At 45.6% G+C, this 19,990-nt stretch overlaps 1 protein-coding gene and 1 non-coding gene across 4 annotated transcripts in view; one reads left to right on the forward strand and one right to left on the reverse strand.

Annotated features, from left to right (window-relative positions):
* Positions 1-19,580, reverse strand: part of FMNL3 (formin like 3) — a 55,641-nt gene extending 36,061 nt beyond the window's left edge. For all 3 annotated transcript variants that reach the window (XM_059935846.1, XM_059935845.1, XM_059935844.1), the window contains exon 1: positions 19,203-19,580. In XM_059935846.1, coding sequence (XP_059791829.1) covers positions 19,203-19,328 — 126 coding nt within the window. In that variant the 5' untranslated portion in view covers positions 19,329-19,580. The remainder of the gene's footprint in view (positions 1-19,202) is intronic.
* On the forward strand, positions 13,180-13,286 carry LOC132373876 (U6 spliceosomal RNA). The gene has a single exon (XR_009505532.1). It is a non-coding gene; the product is annotated as a U6 spliceosomal RNA (small nuclear RNA).
* Positions 19,581-19,990: the final 410 nt, after the last annotated feature.

A 19,990-nucleotide genomic window follows, 5' to 3' on the forward strand; every position in this document is an offset into this window, starting at 1 on the left:
GATGACACCTGCGCCATTCTCAGTTCGCAGCCTCCAGAGGCCCTCCAGAGTCCTGAGTAAATTTTCACCTCGCCATAGGATAAGGCTGGAATAACCTCTTTGCTCTCTCACCTCCAAGACAGAAGCAGCTAGTAGTGCTTTTACAACATTATGACACCATTTGACATTTCCCTACAGGCATCTGTAGGCAACAAGTACTAGATGGTTTCTTTACAATTCTTAGAGAGAATCAACTGAGAAGCCAAATGCCACCCAATACTGTCTGGCTGGTTACCCTTCAATTCCTGAGGTTTTGCTCACAACTTTTAACAAGGGTATTCTGGGGAAATGACAGATAAACGCTTTGGGAGCTCACCAGGCCCTGCTGCCCTGTAAAAGCATAAGAGATTCTTAATTCCTTACATACGATGCCAGTAGTAATTAGCCAAGCCCAAAGGGAGCAATTGATAGTTGCTATTGCACTATCAATCTGGAAATCATGCCAGATGCATCAGAAAATAATCTGTAGACGTGAGCACTTTACAAGGGACTCACCAAGTGCCCTGACTGCCAAGGGCCTGAGGATAATGAGTGTTTGTGTGAGGCTGATTCTGCTGAGCGGCAAGTAAAAACAAAATAACCACAACCATTAACAAGAAGTCTGTCCAAAGTAAGGGGCCCAAGCATACTCTGGACACAGAAGGTTCAAACTAAGATGCTCTTTCCCACTTAGCTATCTTTCGTCCATCAATTCTAGAACATTGTCTGGGCCTCACTCTGAGGCTGGTTTTGAGGGGAAGGGAGTCTGTGATCCCTTCAATCTGCAAATGAACCCACATAACAGTGGCCACCACCACCCCAGAGTTCAATACAGTCCCAGGAGCAGAGGTCTGGACCTCAGTAGCCCTATGTTGCCTATTCTGGCCTTGGTAAGTTCCCCAGTCCAGAAGACTCTTAAAGGCCGATCCTTCCATGGCTGTACTAGAGACAAAATGTGCTAAAGGATAGGCCAAGGGCTACGTTAGTTCCTGGAGATCCTAAGGCCCATGCAGAGGTCATGACAAGGCCAACATGGAGTAGGAAAGCAAGGTGACTAATATGTGGTGTGCAATTTAGTGATTTTACAACTTTGAGGTACACAGAACCAGTCTCTTACCCATCAATAATAATCCATATTTCTTGAATATTTTCGCTGGACTCCTTAATACCAGACCCCTGACTTTAAGAGGTTAGTGGTCTTAGAATATTTCAACTTAAAATTTATTGAGCACCCACTATGCCAGACACTGCCCTGGATCCTTTATATATGTTATTTAATCCTCACCAAATCCCTAGAAGTCAAGTATTCTTATCCTGATTATACAGATAAAGAAAACAGAGGCTTGAGAAAGTTACAGCACTGGCCCAAGGTCACAGAACTAATAAATGGCAGAGGCGGGATTCAAATCCAAATCCATTGAGCCCCAAAGCCCCTGAAAAAGGCCTGGTGAGCAGCAGTCACAGGCAGAAGGAACCCCTGCACTCCTTGCAGCTTCCCAGGCCAGACTTCTTAGTCCTCCTCTAGCCAAGAACACACGGTGACTTCAGGAAATCTTGAGAGGATCAGGCTTGAGGAGCCCTGGAAAGACAAGTATCTATTTACAGTTAATCAGCACCCTGCCCAGCCCTGCAGACAGTTCTGACAAGTGGAGCCGGGAAGAGGCAACCACAGGCTCTGACTGGGCCCACCTGGGCTAGGAACCAGCCAGGCCCCCCGATGAGCACGGACCTAACCCTGCCCTGCTCAGAGAGCCCCTGTCCTGAGGGACTCTCGGGAGCTGGGGTCCAGAGTCCACAGAAAGTTGTCTTCACTATTTCACTTTTCTCCTGTACTTCAACCCCTCAAACTGCCACTTCATTAAAATAGTGCCCCTCTTACTCTCCACCCCTTTACCTTCTTTTTCTTCATGGCACTTATCCCTACTCAACATTCTATGACAGACCTGTATATGTGTTTATTGTTGTCCCCAACAAAAACGTGAACTCTGTGGGGCAAGTCCCTTTGTCTCTTTTGTTCACTGTGGGATCCCTAATGTCTAAAACACAGAGTAAACACTCAATACATTTGTGTTGAATGAATAAATGAGTGATCACTCAATCAAACATTTAAAAACTCTACTTCCCTCCAAGTGGGTTATATGAGAGGCAAGACTGAATAATGCCAACCTCCCAGGAAGCGCCATCAAACCTGTTGTTGGATCCTAACTTCCCTTCAAAATATCTCCCTAAAGCTCACCCCCAGGCCCAAAAACCCTAACTCACTGCAGAGCAGGTACTCAAGGGAGAAAATGGAGCAGTGCTTAGGGAGGAGACACATTTCTCCTCCAGTTAAATACAGCCCAGGACCCCTGCAAATTAAAAGCTCCCTCTTTACTGAATCCACTCAGCTTTAGTTATAGGTCACACTTTTTATTTTTGTAACCAGCCAACCCACCAAATTATAGGCTCAGACCATGGACAGGCACGCCAAACACTGGGGCCAGCCTAGCAGAGGCACTGCCCTTTCTGGCCTGAGGAGGGTATAGGAAGGAGGGGTGAACACCAGTCAAACCTGAAAGAGCAGAGGCCATGATCACTCTGCTGGGCAGAGTTGACTGAGGAGCCCGGTCTCACTCAGGCCAACATGGTGCCCAGAGGGAAGCCAGATTCCAGGGCTCTCCACACGGCAGACACAGTGAACTCTTAACACTATAAAGCAGATCGGGTCACTCCCCAAACTCCTTATCAAGGCTGATAAGGTTCCATAACCTGAGCCCTGCTCACCTTTCTTCTGCCTTCCCCGACTCTCTTTAGCATCCCTGCTGACCAATCTGGCATTCCTTCAGTTCCTCGAATGTGCAAAGTTCTTTCCCATCCTAAGGTTTACTCTCTCTTCCTAGAAAACCTCTCACCCAGATCTTTACACATGGCTATGAGGATGAATGGGGGATGGGGAGCAGGAAGGTGGAGCTGGGTCTGCAAGACTGGAGTAGAGAGACCACTAAGGAGTCTACTACAATGGACCAGGCAAGAGATGAGGATCCTCTACCCCAGCAGGTGGGGCTCCTGGCTGTCCTTCATACACCTGGCTAATTCTTCCTCTTTCATCCCCTCCCACACTGCTCTGGCCTTCAGTCTCCTCTCTCCTGATCCACACCTGTCCCCTGTAAGACCTGACACAGTCCATGTCTTCCTGAGAGCACTGCCTGATTAGCAATCCCACGCCACGCTAATCCTTCCCTAACCCTCTAGTCCTTCTGTGCTTGGAGCTGTGTGGCACCTCATCACTTGATGATCTCACTTGGTCTTCACAAAAACATGTGATTGGGCAAGACAAATAACCCCATGTTATGGATAAAATAACTGAGGCACATAGAGAGCCTCATGGATAATCTGAGGACACCCACTTGTTTTAATTCTCTAGTTGTTCAAAGTACAGTTCTATTTTGTCTCTCCAACTTGCACTATCTTCTATTTCTTTGGTATTCTCCAAAGCACTCGAGAAAGTGCTGTATATACAGTAGGCACCTAAGACCTGTTTCCTTAATAAATCAAGAAAGGAAGGAAAATGAATGAAAGTAGAAAGTCTCTCAGAGATTCCAAGGCTGCCTCTGGCCTTCATTTAGAGGGGAGCCTTGGTTATACTCTCCCGTAACAACCTGTTCTTTGCCTCCCGAGGACATATAACTTGTAGTTAAGTATTTATTTGTTTAATATCTGCATTCCCATAAACTCCATGAAAGCAGAGGTGATATTTTTCACCACTGTATACCCAGTGCTATCACTGGCACACAGTAAATAAAAAAGGAAATACTTGTTGAATAGTGAAAGTCCTAGTGGGATAGCTGGGATTCAAACCCAAGTCTGGCTGACTCCAAAGCCCAAATCTTCCCACCACACCTCTTAGCAAAGGAAGACTTGTTCTACTTTCCCTGTATTCTGCCGTAATGTACACAATACCCACCAAAGCAGTACTGAAGGCGGGCGGGGGACGGGGGGTGGGGGGGGTACAGGGGATGGGGGGTGGGGGCGGGTGGTGACCCTGGAAAGAGAAGGAGATTGTGGTTAAGGATGTGGGTTTTGGAGTCAAACTGCTTGGATTCAAATTCTAACGTCACCACCTACTAGCTGTGTGATCCCAGGTGAGCTATTTAACCTTCCTGGACCTCCATTTCCTCATCTATAAAATGGAGATAATTATAACTACTTCATAGTTATGGTGATTAAATGAGATAATGTGTATAAAGAGCTTTGCCAGATGCTTGGCATACCATTAGCATGCAATGAACAGCATCTGTGAAAATGATTAACTATCCATATTTCTGGGAGACAAGAATCTAGAGAACATAGTTTCCTTGGGGGTTGGGGCTGCTGAACTGACTTAACTTTGAGAAGCTTAGCTGCAGTGAAGCCCAGAGCTCGTTTATTCTCTTTGCTGACTTCACCTGCTAAACTGAGGCTGGAGGTGCAGCTTTCACTAGCCTAGAAATGAAACAGGCTAAAAACATACAACTTGGCTGTGTCTGGGAGACCAAGGTTGGGCCTACATTTAAGAATTTAAAATATAGCCTCAGGGCATAAGGGCATCTCTTAGGATTCTTTCTACTATGAAAACTAGTGCCAAGCTCAGTACAGGGCAGGGAATGACCTCACTGGTGTCCTTTCTCCCTGCTGCTCTCTTCTTTTGGGTCAGCGCAGAGAGTAAGAGAGAGGAGCTTTCTTTTCTGCAATAGAAGTTGAGTCCTCCTCCCCTATTTTTATTCCTCCTTTTCCCTTAAAGGAGGAACAAATACATGGGTACATATTGTTAAAAAATTAATCAACTCAAAAGCTTATAGAATAAAAAAGGAGTCACTGTTCGGCCCCCAACCCTATCCATCCCCCTCCGTAGGTCACCACAAGGACTAACAGCTTGGTGTTGACTGTTCCAGGCCTTTTTTCTAAACATTTACATACAAACATGTGGCTTTATAAAGCATTATATATACTCTTCTTTTAATTCCCTTTTTAGACGATTATATTTATACATACACACACACACACAAAAACACACACACACACACACATCTTCGAGATTCCCATCAGCCGCAACCATTTATTGAGTGCCTAGCCGGTGCCAGGCATTTGGTTGGACAGTGATAAGCATACAGAAAGTCTCCACCCTCATGGAGTCAATAGTCTGGGGAGACAGATAATAAGCAAGTAATTAAACAAATAATTTTAAAATGGAAAATAATACAAAAGCAGTTAAAAGGATGCTAAGAGAATAATAAAGAAGAGAGGCCTCTCTGAGAGGTGGCATTATTAAAACTGAGCCCTGAAGCACAAACTAGATTGAGCCATTTGAAGATCCAGGGACAAGGCATTCCAGGAGAGGAAACAGCTTGTGCAAAGGCCCTGAGACAAGAAAGGAACTTGTCCTGAATTAAAGGAAGGCTAATGTGGAGGTTGGCAATCAGGAGCGTGAGTAAGGTTAAAGAAGTCAGCAGGAGCCAAATAATGCAGTCTTAAGGGCCAAGGCCAGGAGTTTGCTTTTTTTTTTTAGTGCAAAAGGAAGCCATTAAAGATTTCTAGGTAGGAAAATGATGCTATTTGACTTATATTTTAAATTTGGCTGTTTTGCAAAGAATGGCTGGGAGAATGGAGAAAGGAGCAGTAGAGGAAATTGGGAGGCCAATTGTTTGGATGTAATACAAGCCAGAGTTGACATCGGCTTGGACTGAGGCAGTGGCAGTAGAGAAGAGAGAATGGGTAGATCTGAGACATATTTTGGAGATGGAATTGGCAGAGTACTAGACTGAGTATGGAGAAGGAAGAAGGAAAAATTAAGGATAACTCTCAGTAGTTGCCTGGAGTAACCAGATGAATGGAAGAGAAACAGATATGGACAAAAAATGGACAATCAGGTTTTTCCCAGGTGTTTACTGTTAAACAATGCAGCTCTGAGGATCCTTTCCATGCACCTTTGTGCCCATGTATAAACAGTTCTGTAGGACAGTTTCCTGGAAGTGAGATGACCAAGTTAAAGGGTATGCACATTTGAAACTGGTAGACCCTATAAAATGTCTTCTAAAATGTCTGTACCAAATTACACTACCACTAATGGTGTATTAATGTACCACTAATGACAACCACAGACATTGTCAATCTTTAAAAATTTGCCCAGATGATTAGTATAAAAGTGTATCATTGAAATGTTCATTTCCTTGATTTCTAATGAGGTTAACAGTTTTTTATTTAACTTTTAATTACATAACTGACATATAAATACATTCTCCTTGTAAGAAATGTTAACATTATAGATAAAGCTAAATTCCCTTTGACTTTCCTGTTCCTCTTATTATGATTCCTTCCCTACATTTCAGAGGTAATCATTGTTATTAGATTTACTTGTATTCTTCCAGAAATTTTTCTAGGCATTTTAAAATATATATATATAATCAAGGATTAAGCATCTTTTAGAAGTTGTGGACTTCCCTGGTGGCACAGTGGTTAAGAATCCACCTGCCAATGCAGGGGACATGGGTTCAATCCCTGGTCCAGGAAGATCCCACGTGCCGCGGAGCAGCTAAGCCTGCGAGCCACAACTACTGAGCCCACACGCCACAACTACTGAAGCCTGCGAGCTGCAACTACTGAAGCCCGCACGCCTAGAGCCCATGCTCCGCAACAAGAAGCCACCGCAGTGAGAAGCCCGTGCACTGCAACGAAGAGTAGCCCCCGCTCGCCACAACTAGAGAAAGCCTGTACATAGCAACAAAGATCCAACACAGCCAAAAAAAAAAAAAAAAAAAAAGTTTTATTTCTAGCAGTCCTTTTAGCATTAACAAAAAATCTAACCAAAAATTTTTACTTAAGGCCTCTCTAAGTGACATCTAAGCTGAGGCCTTCTCAAGGTTACTTAACCCCTCTGAGCCCTGTTTTCATCACCTGTAAAACAGAAATAAAAACTGCATTCAAAAAGACACATGCACCCCAATGTTCATTGCAGCACTATTTACAATAGCCAAGGCATGGAGACACCCTAAATGTCCATCAACGGAGGAATGGATAAAGAAGATGTGGTACATATATACAATGGAATACTACTCAGCCATAGAAAGGAACGAAATAGTGCTATTTGCAGAGATGTGAATAGACCTAGAGACTGTCATACAGAGCGAAGTAAGTCAGAAAGAGAAAAATATCGTATAATATCACTTATATGTGGAATATAGAAAAATGGTACAGATGAACAATTGCAAAGCAGAAATAGAGACACAGATGTAGAAAACAAACTTATGTATACCAAGGGGGGAAGGGGGATTGGGATGAATTGGGAGATTGGGATTTACATATATACACTAGTATGTATAAAATAGATAACTAATGAGAATCTACTGTATAGCACAGGAAACTCTACTCAATGCTCTGTGGTGACCAAAATGGGAAGGAAATCTAAAAAACAGGAGATATATGTATATGTATAACTGATTCACTTTGTTGTACAGCAGAAACACAACACTGTAAAGCAACTATACTCCAATAAAAATTAATTAAAAAAAGTAAAATAACTGCCTTACAGTATTGTTGTCAAGTTTAATGAGATAATACATGTAAAAGCATGTGGCATATACCCGACAAATGCTGAATTCTCTTTCCTTAACCTACACAAGTTAAATCTAGGCATTTGGTGGAGACCAGAAACTGAGCCATTCCTATAAGGATGAGATGGGAGACTCCACCCATAAAAAAACAACATTTTTAATGTTGTTCTGAAAAAAACTTTTTTTCATAATAAAGCCCCCAAAAGATCTGAATTTTTCTTCAAAAATTTTGGTATGAAATATTCTGAGCAGTCAAAAAAAATATAGGTAATTTTTGTTTGTTTGTTTGTTTGTAAGGTAGAAAGCAAAAGGATTTAAGCATAGAAGTAACTGCTAGAGACTGGATGTCGAAGTCCTCTTTAAGGCACACCCTGGGAAGCCACAACTGCCTGGATTTTCCCAGAGACCTTAGGCCTGCTGGAGAGAGTTGCGGCTTTGGGCAGATAGTACCTCAAAACATAGGATATGACCTAACCTTTGGGCTTCACTGCAAGGATGCCACTGGTTCCCCTGGCTTGTCAAAGTACATCCTGTCATCCCTACCTGGATGTTCCTGGAGGTTGAGGGTCTGGCTCAAAGGGGAAGACCTCACCACAAAGTGTCCTTAGTCAAAGTTAAATTAAGGCATCGGGCTTCCCTGGTGGTGCAGTGGTTAAGAATCTGCCTGCCAATGCAGAGGACACAGGTTTGAGCCCTGGTCCGGGAGGATCCCACATGCTGCGGAGCAGCTAAGCCCGTGCACCACAACTACTGAAGCCCACACACCTAGAGCCCATGCTCCGCATTAAGAGAAGCCACCACAATGAGAAGACTGAGCACCGCAATGAAGAGTACCCCCCACTAGCCACAACTAGAGAAAGCCCTCGTGCAGCAACAAAGACCCAACTTAGCCAAAAATAAATAAATGAATAAATAAATAAATTTATTTTTTTTTTATTTTTTTTTATTTTTTAAATAAATAATTAATTAATTAATTAAGGCATCATCAGAAAATCTACAAACAACAAATGCTGGAGCGGATGTGGAGAAAAGGGAACCCTCTTGCACTGTTGGTGGGAATGTAAATTGATACAGCCATTATGGAAAACAGTATGGAGGTTCCTTAAAAAACTAAAACTGGAATTACCATATGACCCAGCAATCCCACTACTGGGCATATACCCAGAGAAAACCATAATTCAAAAAGACACATGCACCCCAATGTTCACTGCAGCACTATTTACAATAGCCAGGTCATGGAAGCAACCTAAATGCCCATCGACAGACGAATGGATGAGGAAGATGTGGTACATATACACAATGGAACATTACTCAGCCATAAAAAGAAACGAAATTGGGTCATTTGTAGAAATGTGGATGGATCTAGAGACTGTCATACAGAGTGAAGTAAGTCAGAAAGAGAAAAACAAATATCGTATATTAACGCATATATGTGGAATATAGAAAAATGGTACAGATGAACCGGTTTGCAATGCAGAAATAGAGACACAGATGTAGAGAACAAACGTATGGACACCAAGGGGGGAAGCGGGGCGGGGTGGGGGGGATGAATTGGGAGATTAGGATTAACATATATACACTAATATGTATAAAATAGATAATTAATAAGAACCTGCTGTATAAAAAATAAATTAATTAAATTTTTTTTTTAAAAGTTAAATTAAGATGTCCAAGGGCCAGAGTATCTCCCTCTGAATGGCAGTCAACCAAGTTTCAACAAACTCTCTTTTTTGGAACCACCAACAGAGGCATCATTTTATCTGAACTGGTAGCCCTTTTGTAAGGGCTCCATTCCCCTTACAAAAATATTGAGTACTGTTTGTGTCAAGGAGCTCCTGCAGTGGCTTCTCCTCGCCCAGCTCTCCCTTCCCATTCCTCTAGGCTGAAAGCCAGGGATTCCCTAGCAGATCCAAGAACGGGTTTTAAACCCCCAAAGGACTGTATGTGTGCACAGAATTAGGGGTCACAAGTTTAATCAGATTTTCAAAAGAGTCTTTTACTCAAAAGATCCAGAAGCACTGTCTAAAAAGCTCTCAAACATATTCCCAACCTAAAAGAACGTTTACCCTGGCTTGAGGAGCTGATGGGGTTAGTAAAGGTCAGCAGTGAAGTGTGTATTCCCCAAACTGCTCCTTGACAAGTTTTAGGGTACAGCCCACAGTACAGAAGGAACCAGGGAATCAGTCCTTAAACCTACAGACAGAGGTAAGAAAAAGATGGAGGTCCACCTCTTGCTTGGAGGTGTAATAGGAAATGGGAAAACCAAGAAAGCACCAAAAACTGTTGCTCTGCCTTTACTTTCACTGCTCTTAAAGCTTCATCCCCAACTGGGACACAAGACAACGGAGGTACAGAAGAAACTCCAGGGACTTCCCTGGTGGTGCAGTGGTTAAGAATCCACCTGCCAATGCAGGGGACATGGGTTCGAGCCCTGGTCCAGGAAGATCCCACATGCCGCGGAGCAGCTAAGCCCGTGCGCCACAACTACTGAGCCTGCCCTCTAGAGCCCGCGACCCACAACTACTGAGCCCACGTGCCTAGAGCTCGTGCTCCGCAACAAGAGAAGCCACTGCAATGAGAAGGCCGTGCATTGCAACAAAGAGTAGCCCCCGCTCGTCGCAACTAGAGAAAGCCTGCACGCAGCAACAGACCCAACGCAGCCAAAAATAAATAAATAAAATAAATTTATAAAACAAAAAAAAGAAAATCCAAAAAAGAGGGGATATATGTATACGTATAGCTGATTCACCTTGCCGTACAGTAGAAACTAACACAACATTGTAAAGCAACTATACTCCAATAAAAATTTTTAAAAAAAAACAAAAAACACCGGGCTTCCCTGGTGGCACAGTGGTTAAGAATCCGCCTGCCAATGCAAGGGACATGGGTTCGAGCCCTGGTCCAGGAAGATCCCACATGCCGCGGAGCAACTAAGCCCGTGCGCCACAACTACTAAGCCTGCGCTCTAGAGCCCATGAGCCACAACTACTGAGTCCACGTGCCACAACTACTGAAGCCCGCACGCCTAGAGCCTGTGCTCCGCAACAAGAGAAGCCACTGCAATGAGAAGCCCACGCACTGCAATGAAGAGTAGCCCCCGCTTGCCGCAACTAGAGAAAGCCCGCGCACAGCAACGAAGACCCAATGCAGCCAAAAATAAATAAATAAATAAATTTTTAAAAAAACAAAAAAACAGAGTTATCCAAAAAAAAAAAAGACAACAGAGGTACAGATTAGTAGAAGATAATTCTCAGCAGAAGTGCTATCAGCATTTTGGGTAAGATCATTCTTTACTGTGTGGGACTGACCCAAAAGCTGTAGGATGGTTAACATCCCCAGCCCTTGGGCACTAAATGTCAGAAGCAACTCCCCCCTCCCCACTCCAAGTCAGTGTGATAACCAAAAATCCTCACTTGCCAAAAGCTCCCTTCTGGGACAGTACCTCCCCAAGCTGAAAACCACTTTAACTGATGGGAATAGGGGTGGTATACAGTGGGTAATGTATATGCCACAAACATTTAATTGTAGAACCTTTATAAACTATTTTCATTACGTTGTCTACTTTAAACATCTTCAAAACCCTGTAAAGTAGATATTATCATCACCAATTTCATGAGGATGAAATTGGCTCAGAAAAGTTATAGACTTTGCCTAAGGTCATCAGCTGGGGGAAAAGAAAAAAAAAAAAAAAGCCTATCAAGCTGGACCAGAACCCAAGTCTTCCGATTCCAAAACTGATGTTTTTTCTTTCAAAACATCCTAAGCCTGCAAGAGTCTCAAACCAGCTACTTCCTTCCAGGACAGCTTTTTTTTTTAAGGTTTCATGGGAAATACTGGGAAGATCTAGGGACTGGCTCTCCAGCTCCCTGCAAGGAAACTGGTAAAAACTGAGCAGAAACTAACTCTGCTCTAAACTGTAGCTAGTCCTTAAAACAAGATAACCATCTCTGAAAGTACCCAAACACAAGGCTCATGCCCAGCTCTTAGAGATGGGATGAGCAATTGGAGGAGGGCTATGACACTCTCTAGTCCAGATCTGAGTAGAAATGAGCAAGCAGGGGAAGAAGAGAGTATATTCCTTCCCCGTTAATGTTTTTAGGGACCCAGAGGCAGGACCATCAGCCCATCCAGCCCTGTCAATAACCTGAGTGAGGGTGAGAAGGTGGTAAAAGAGATGGAGAGGGAACGAGGAAAGAGATGAGGACAAGAATTGAACCATCGCGAGCATACAACAGCCTAAATCCTTCCTCAACTTGCAAAATTTGTCACATAAATAATTCTGATATGCCCTCGTGGTTCTGAACATTGTTTAGAACACCCTTCAAGTACCTCAAAGTACTTTATAAACTGAGAAGAGTATGCATATTAGTAAAGGGGGTGGGGGAAACTGCTCCGCCAAAACCCTGTCCAGGTCCTCCCCTACCCACCACACACACTTCCAACCCACACCTTCGTTGTAAAGTGATGGAAGACAGAAAGCATAAGAGATTCTGGAAAGAGGATTCTGAAAGATGAAAACAGAAGAAGTAGAGAGGAGTGTGGGAGGCACAGACAGAGTATTTCAAGGACAGAGAGGCAGCCTAATACCTTTGTATCTTTCTTGTGGGACTCACTCTCCCATGGAAGGAAAACAAGATAGAAAAATGTGGCTCTGCTGAGGGAGGCAGAGAGACTGGAAATGGGAACTCAGGGATTCTAGCTGCCTAGTTCATCTCTATTCTGGAAGCCTCTTCTTCATGGATGACAACCTCGAAACCCTTCAGTTCCCATGTGGTGCTATTCAAAGAGGGGGCCCTAGAGTACCCAGCAAGGAGCAGGGGGCGGGGGCTGTGTAGAGACAGCACCCTCTCTTATCTTCAAAGAAAAAGGTCCTTCCTCTTCTCTGAAGTGCATTTCCGAACTGGAATGAACCCCCGGCCTTTCCCTGGCGCTGCTTCAGCTCAGCGCAGACTTAGGAGAAACATTCCCCAGAATGGAGGTGACCAGCCTGGCTGAGCAGATAACACGCTGACTTCAGGCCGCCAGCACTGCTGTCCCCTGGGCTGACTACAGTCAGCTCTGGGGCAGATTCTTTGGTCTCGACCACGGAACTGGGGCCCTGGCTCCGACCAGCCTTCCCAGGCAACCCCAGGGGCAGGGGAGGATCTGTGGTCTCATTTCCTCTCCACCTTGGCTTCTTTTTTCACTTCACTGAAGACTAGCTATTTCCACCACGACCAGTTCCTGTTCTCACCAGCTGCAGCGGTTGTTTCCCCACAGACAGAGCTATGAAGCACTGGTGTGGCTGCCACCTGGACTGTTCCAGCTGCAGAAACAGACCCAATAAGTCCTGAGCTAAAGGGCTTTTTCATCCCAGATAAAATAGCAGGGAGAAGAAATTAAGGGGCAGGAAGCAATTCCAAGAACTCTCCAGTGGATACACTGTTATCCATTTCATTATTATTTTAATCTAACATAATAGTTATATATGCTCTTTCATATATGAAAAATATTTTATAATGAACAAGTGTGGAAACATATACATTTATTACATAGAAATATGTATGTATAATAAATCCCCAGCAGAGAGCTAAGAACACATAAAAAAGATGGCCAAGTGCTCGCTTCAGCAGCACATATACTAAAATTGGAACGATACAGAGAAGATTAGCAGGGCCCCTGCGCAAGGATGATACGCAAATTCGTGACGCGTTCCATATTTTTAAAGATGTTTAAAAAAAAAAAAAAAAAGATGGCCAAAACAGTTATGATGAAATGTTAAAAGAAATACAAATTAAAACAAAATACCACTGCTCACTAATTAAACTGGCAAAGGTGTTCAAAGTTAAACCATTCAGTAATGGTTAGCTTATGGAGAAAGGGAGACACACTATCAGTGGAAAAGACAACTGGTACAACTTTTTTAGAAGGCATACTTCTCAAAGGCCTTTAAAAGCAATTTATCCCAAGGAAATAATCAGAGATGCCCACAACTATTTATGCACAGAAAATTCATCACAGTGTTAATTACAGTAGCAAAAAGCAGAGACAGAGAGAAATATAAGGCAGTAATAAAATATATAAGTACATCAAAACGTTAACAGTAAATGGAGAGATTACAGGTTATTTTAATGCTCTTCTTCATACTTTTCCATATGTTTTATACTTTTCATACTTTTTACTTCTAAATTTGCTTAATAAATATGTCTCATTTTCATAATCAGGAGAAAAGAAGCTATCCTCAATCCTCCAACCTCCCTTTAAGGACACTCACATGAACTACTCTCTTTTTAAAAAAACATTTGTAAATATGTATTTAGGGGCTTCCCTGGTGGCGCAGTGGTTGAGAATCCGCCTGCTAATGCAGGGGACACGGGTTCGAGCCCTGGTCTGGGAAGATCCCACATGCCACGGAGCAGCTGGGCCCGTGAGCCACAACCACTGAGCCTGCGCGTCTGGAGCCTGTGCCCCGCGACGGGAGGGGCCGCGATAGTGAAAGGCCCGCGCACCGCGATGAAGAGCGGTCCCCACTTGCCTCAACTAGAGAAAGCCCTCGCATGAACCGAAGACCCAACACAGCCAAAAATAAAATAAAATAAATAAATAAAGTAGCTATAAAAAAAAAAAAAAAAAAGAAAAAAAAAAAAAATATATGTATTTAGGACCTTAAAAACATTATATCCTACAATCTAGGAAGTTCAATTTTGGGTTTCTATCCCAAGGAAAACTCTAACTATTGAAAAGGTACAGCAAGATGTTCATCACAGCATTGTTTATGATGGCAAACAGAGGCAAACAACCTAAATGTCCAACAATAGGAGGAGAGTTAAGTAAACAATAGTACATTCACTTGATGGACCATTGTACAAGCATTTAAAAATGTTTACAGTGACTATCCTGGGAAAACTAATGAAATAACAAAAGCAAAAAAAAAAAAAAAGCCATGTTGGATAAATATATGTGTGTGTGTATACATACACACACACACACACACACACACGTTACTGTCACAACACTGTACAAAACCCTGTGCAGAGGGCTTCCCTGATGGCGCAGTGGTTAAGAATCTGCCTGCCAATGCAGGGGACACTGGTTCAAGCCCTGGTCTGGGAAGATCCCACATGCCGTGGAGCAACTAAGCCCATGCGCCACAACTACTGAGCCTGCGCTCTAGAGCCCGCAAGCCACAACTGCTGAAGCCCGTGCGCCTAGAGCTTGTGCTCTGCAACAAGAGAAGCCACCGCAATGAGAAGCCCACGCACTGCAACAAAGAGTAGCCCCTGCTCTCGGCAACTAGAGAAAGCCCGCGCACAGCAACAAAGACCCAACGCAGCCAAAAATAAATAAATAAAATTAATTAAAAAAAAAAACCCTATGCAGAGACAAAAACATGAAAAGTTTTAAAACACATTGTCTCCATCTGCTAAAGGAATGGAGAAAATATGGACTTTTTCCTTCAACCTAAATCTTCAATCTTTTCTTCTTTCTAAATTCCCCAAACTTGTTTTTCGAGAATGAATATTACTTTAAGAGAAAAAAGGAAAAAAGCTGAGTTTCCCTTTGAGCCATGAAAACATTCCCAAATCACAAGGAGTCCACTGCATCAGTTCCATCTCCCTCCCACCTACCCCTACACCTCCCCAATCTAAAGCAGGGTCATATGGGAAAGTCAAGGAATGAGGTTTCTCTGTGCCCTAGGGTCTTCTCAGTGGGGTCTCTAAACAAGGGGGTTGCTCTGACAGCTGTCAAGGGCCCTTACCCTCCCCCAAGTCCTATCCCAGCCTGAACTAATTCACCACAATCCCCAGGGCTGGGAAAAACATTTCCACCATGGCGATTTGGAACTTGATATCTAGTCCAAGTTTTTCCCAGCCCCTTTCTATGTCAAAGGAGGCCTCTCAAAGCCTCTTGACAACTAGCACCCAGGCCAGCTTAGCTCCCACATCAACGCTACACTTATAGCAAAACCCCAAGTCATCAGTCTACCAGGGAAATGTGAAAGGAGGGGCCACGGCAGGGACAGCCTGTCACACAGCCCCACCCTCATGCCCTGAGAGCCTCCTCTTGAGGGATATCCAGGGCTTTTTCTGGCATTAGAACCTTTAGACTTCATTTCAAATCTGTAGTAAGCCAGTAAACAGAAAAATCAGGGTGCAAACACAGCAAAGGCAGACAGCTATCCTTTTAAAGTCATTAAAGCCCTCTGCCTCCCCTCTCTATCTAAGGAAAGGCCAGTACTGGCCAGCATACTAGCTTCTGAGCAACTAAGGTAGTAGACTAGTCGGGACCAAAACACAGAGGGGGGCTTTACCGGACCAGAGATCGGCTCTCATCCTGGTATTAATAAAGAGGAGCTCCAATAACTGACCATCCTAAACTTCTCAGTCCTCAACAGAATAGGGGCTGCTGCCAAGACAGGGGGTAAGGAAGGATCCCAAGGAAACAGTGTAACACAGCAGCTTCACAACCTTTTTAATATCAGGGCACACCTAGAAAATACTATTTCACAGTACACAGGGTAAATGGTGGAAGCTGATCCAGCCAGACGGGACCAATCTGGGACCTGAGCTGCTGCCAGGGCTGAGGGGATCAGTATCCCAGCATACCAGTAGGAAAGCCCTGGATTAGGGCACTGGGCTGGGGTAGGACTATGTCCTGCACAAATCACCTCATGGCTTCAGACCTCGAGTTCTCCAACCTCGGCTGACAGGCTGTGGGTCAGATCATGTGTCTGCACCAGAAAGCTGGGAGCCTGTGGTCTTGACTCAGCAATGATACAACTTCCCCAGCCAGGGTGCTTTTCAGGGGGGGTTTCCATAGATACATTGGGACTGGGGAAGCCCTTCATGTGACAGCAGCAGCATATCCTGAGTCTGGCTATACAGAATGGGGTAACTGGTTTCATCAGATCTCTGAACTTAAAATACCTTTTTGGGAATACAAGTGATCTCAGATCTGAGTCACTGCTGAGAGTTACACATTTAAAAACTACCATTTACCAAGCATACAGTAGATGCCAGACTCTGCTAACTAAGTACTTAACTTCTAGTTTCATTAAATTCACACAATAACCTCATGTGGCAAATACTATTATTATCCTCATTTATAAGAGGAAACTGGGACTCAAAGAGATTAAGTAACTTGATTGAGGTCAAACACTTTTCTAACTGAAGACTGTGAGGAGCCAGTATTTGAGCCCACTTTGACTTGAAAATCCATATGCTTAACCAGGACACCAGTACATCACTTCAGCAAAACCAACAAATAGCTTGTCCATAAACCAAATCAATCTGGGGAAGAAAATGGTGTAAAAGCAACAAGCTGTCTGACTCTTTTACACAATCAAGAAAAGAAACTAATCTATACTGAGTACCTACTGGGTGCCAAGCACCTTATATACACACCTCACTTAATTCTCAAAATCCCACCAGGATGGGAATCATTAGCCTCATTGTACAGATGAGCAAACCTAGGCTCAGAGAGGTTAAGACGATTGCTAAGACAGAGCTCCTGCTTTTTCTACTGTACTATGCTTCTCCTGACTGTCAGGAAATATATCTGAGCCTGTTCCAGGGTCAAACATCCAATAGCCAGTACTGTTCCCAAAGGATAGTGGAAAGGACATGTTTTAGGAACAGAGGAAAGAGGGATCTTTAAGAGTCCCTAGTGAAGAACTCAAATCCCCAAGAAAGCATGATTTCCCTGTGTTGGAAAACTGAGGTAAAATCTCCTAGCCCTGGCCTGCCCTGTTCCAACTCCCCGTCAGCAGCGGCTCAGGCACACAGTAACAAGACCAAAACAAAAGCCACGAGGAAACAAATCAAAACTTTATGCTGAAAGTTAGGCTTGCAAGTGGGTGGTACGGTCCCCGGTTTGACCTAGGCTCTCTGGCTAGTAATCAGGATACCATACGCATTTTGTAAATATTAAGCCATTAATCTGTCAACTAAACAAATGTGTCAACCAAACTCCAGTGAGGACATGACCAACTCTGGTTCTGAGCTCTCACAACACACAGCCTGGTAGCCCCTACCTAAGGCAGCCCCCTACCCAGTCCACCTCTGAACATCCCTTTACATCCCTTTTTCTCCAATTTCTGTAGCTACCTCATGCCACTCCATGGGGGTTTTCACACCCCCACTGGAGGGCAGATTCCCTCCCACTCTTTTCCCCCAACAGTTGAGCTCTTGTTTGCAAGGGCATCAAGTCCCAGGCTCTCCTCAACCTCTGAGATGGCCACAGCACATTAGTAATCACTGACTCACCCCATCCCCCTGAGGATGCTGGAGGAAATGCAAAGGGCCACAAGACATGTGGCCCAGATCCCTTCGGTCCTTCACAGAGCTGATGGGCAGATAGGTGCCAGCTTCCCCTTGGAACCCCGTGAACCCTCTCTGATCTGGCTATGGGTGCCAGTGGGGTGATGTCAGGCTCTGCACCATCGGAGAGGCCAGGATCTCTAGACAGCTTCACTGGTGCCAACAGATCTAATCTTCCTATTCCAAAGCAGATGAAATCCAATAAGGCTGCTAAGTCACAACTTAACCCTCCTCACAGGCAAAGGCAAAGTCAGCCCTTCAAGCCATAGTAACAGTAACGGCAGCATTAACACTGCCTCGTAGAGAGTTCTTTGAGGAACTGGGAACTATTTCCCCAAGTTTCTCTAAGATTTACCTCTGTTAGCAAACGTTCCTTCACCTAGCTCACTTTCTTTCTCCAAAACTTCACTTTTAGCTCCGACATATTCTCTGCCTCCATCTCAGTGATACCAGCTCAGATGCTCTCTGTCCACAGAGCCACCGACATCAATGTCCAGTTCCCACATCAAAGAAGAATCCCAAAGTCAGCTCTAAAAACTCATCCATACAGATCATTTAGGAACCTACAGAAAGACTAAAAAGAAGCACAGGCAAAAAATACAAACCAGCCACTAGGGCTTAACATAAAAGGGGTGGGGGGGGGGAGGCAGGATGGTTTGTGTATTGTTTCAATTGGAAAAATACACTAGTGAAATGGCTTATCCACATGTTCAGCTCTTTTAGGCAAACCCACTGTAACTTCGCAGGATGCCTGCAGGCCGTTCTGAAAATAAGTAGAATGGCATCACTCTTTATTCCACCCCCTTCACGAGCTGCCAGTCTCCCTCCATTCCCCCTCCTCTCCCCCAAACATCTGGTCTGGGCTGGGAGTAGGACCCACTCCCTGGAAAGCCTCCATGTTAACACGAGAGGCGGTCTCCCCAGTCAGAGAACCCGGACTTAGGCTGGGGAGTGGACCGGCCCTGAGCTTCTGAATTCCCCCGCACCAGCCAGAGGTTTAGGAATGAGAATCCTAGGGACCTGCGGAGACTGTCATGGAAGTGAGGAGAAGTGCGAAGGGCGGCAGAAGGGGGAGGGCAGAGGAAGAAGTCTGGATCCTGGGGCGGTCCCGGGCTGGGGACCCCTCCTCCTAAGTGTCCAGCGGTTGAGGCGTCGGTCGGGAGGTCCCCGACGGGGCTGCTCAGAGGTTCCTGGGAAGGCGCTGGGGGCCGAGACCCATCGGGGGCCCTGACTGAAGGGGTGGGCCGGACCAAGGAACCCACCCGGGGCGCTGGGACCTGCGGGGCGGTAGGAGGGGGAAGGGACTAGGCTCAGCTCTCACCAGCACCAAGGCGAACCTCTCTTCCAGCTCACAGGGCTCAGGCATCGGCATTTTGCCGGGCGGCGGCAGCAGCGAGACAGAGGGAGGCTCGCCCTGGCCGCCCTCGGCGCTCTCCAGGTTGCCCATAGCGGCGGGGCCCCCTCGGGGGCCTCAGCCCCCCACCTCCACGCCCGGGGGTCTTTGGCGCGGCCGTTCGGACCCGACTCCTCCCTCAGCGCCGGCTACCCCAGTCCCGACTCCTTCGCCGGGTCGGGGGCTTCTCGGGGTCCGGCAGGAGGCGGCGCAGCGGACAGCGGCACCGAAGCGACAGGAACCACGGCCACGGCTCTGGCTCACACCCGCCGCCTCGCCGCTCTCGGCGCGCCGCCCCGGCGCTGCCCCTCCCCGCCCCCCGCGTTCTTTCCCTCCCCTCCCCACCTCGCTTCCTCCCACCCACTCCCGGCCGGGACTCCCGCTTCCCCCCCGAGCGCCGACTGCAGCCGCGCGCCTCGCGCCCCATTCATGCAGGCCCCGCCTCTCGCCCACGGGCCTCTCGGACGGCCCGCCCCGCCCTGCCCCCGCCTGCGCCCGATTGACTGCCGCAACTGCCAATCACAGCGCCTCCAGCCCCCGGCTGCCTCGCGCCTGGCGCTTGGCGCGCCCTGGCGGCCCTGGTGCGTATCTAATCACCGCAGTTGCTGAGGGCGTGAGGTGTCGGCTTGGACGCGGGAAACGGCCCTTTTCCAGAACAGCTCATAATGTGTACAAATAAGTAAGATATAGGGTACAGTGTGAAAAGATAACGACAA

Source organism: Balaenoptera ricei, chromosome 10 (genome assembly GCF_028023285.1).
Source record: "Balaenoptera ricei isolate mBalRic1 chromosome 10, mBalRic1.hap2, whole genome shotgun sequence".
Classification (NCBI taxonomy): Eukaryota; Metazoa; Chordata; class Mammalia; order Artiodactyla; family Balaenopteridae; genus Balaenoptera; species Balaenoptera ricei.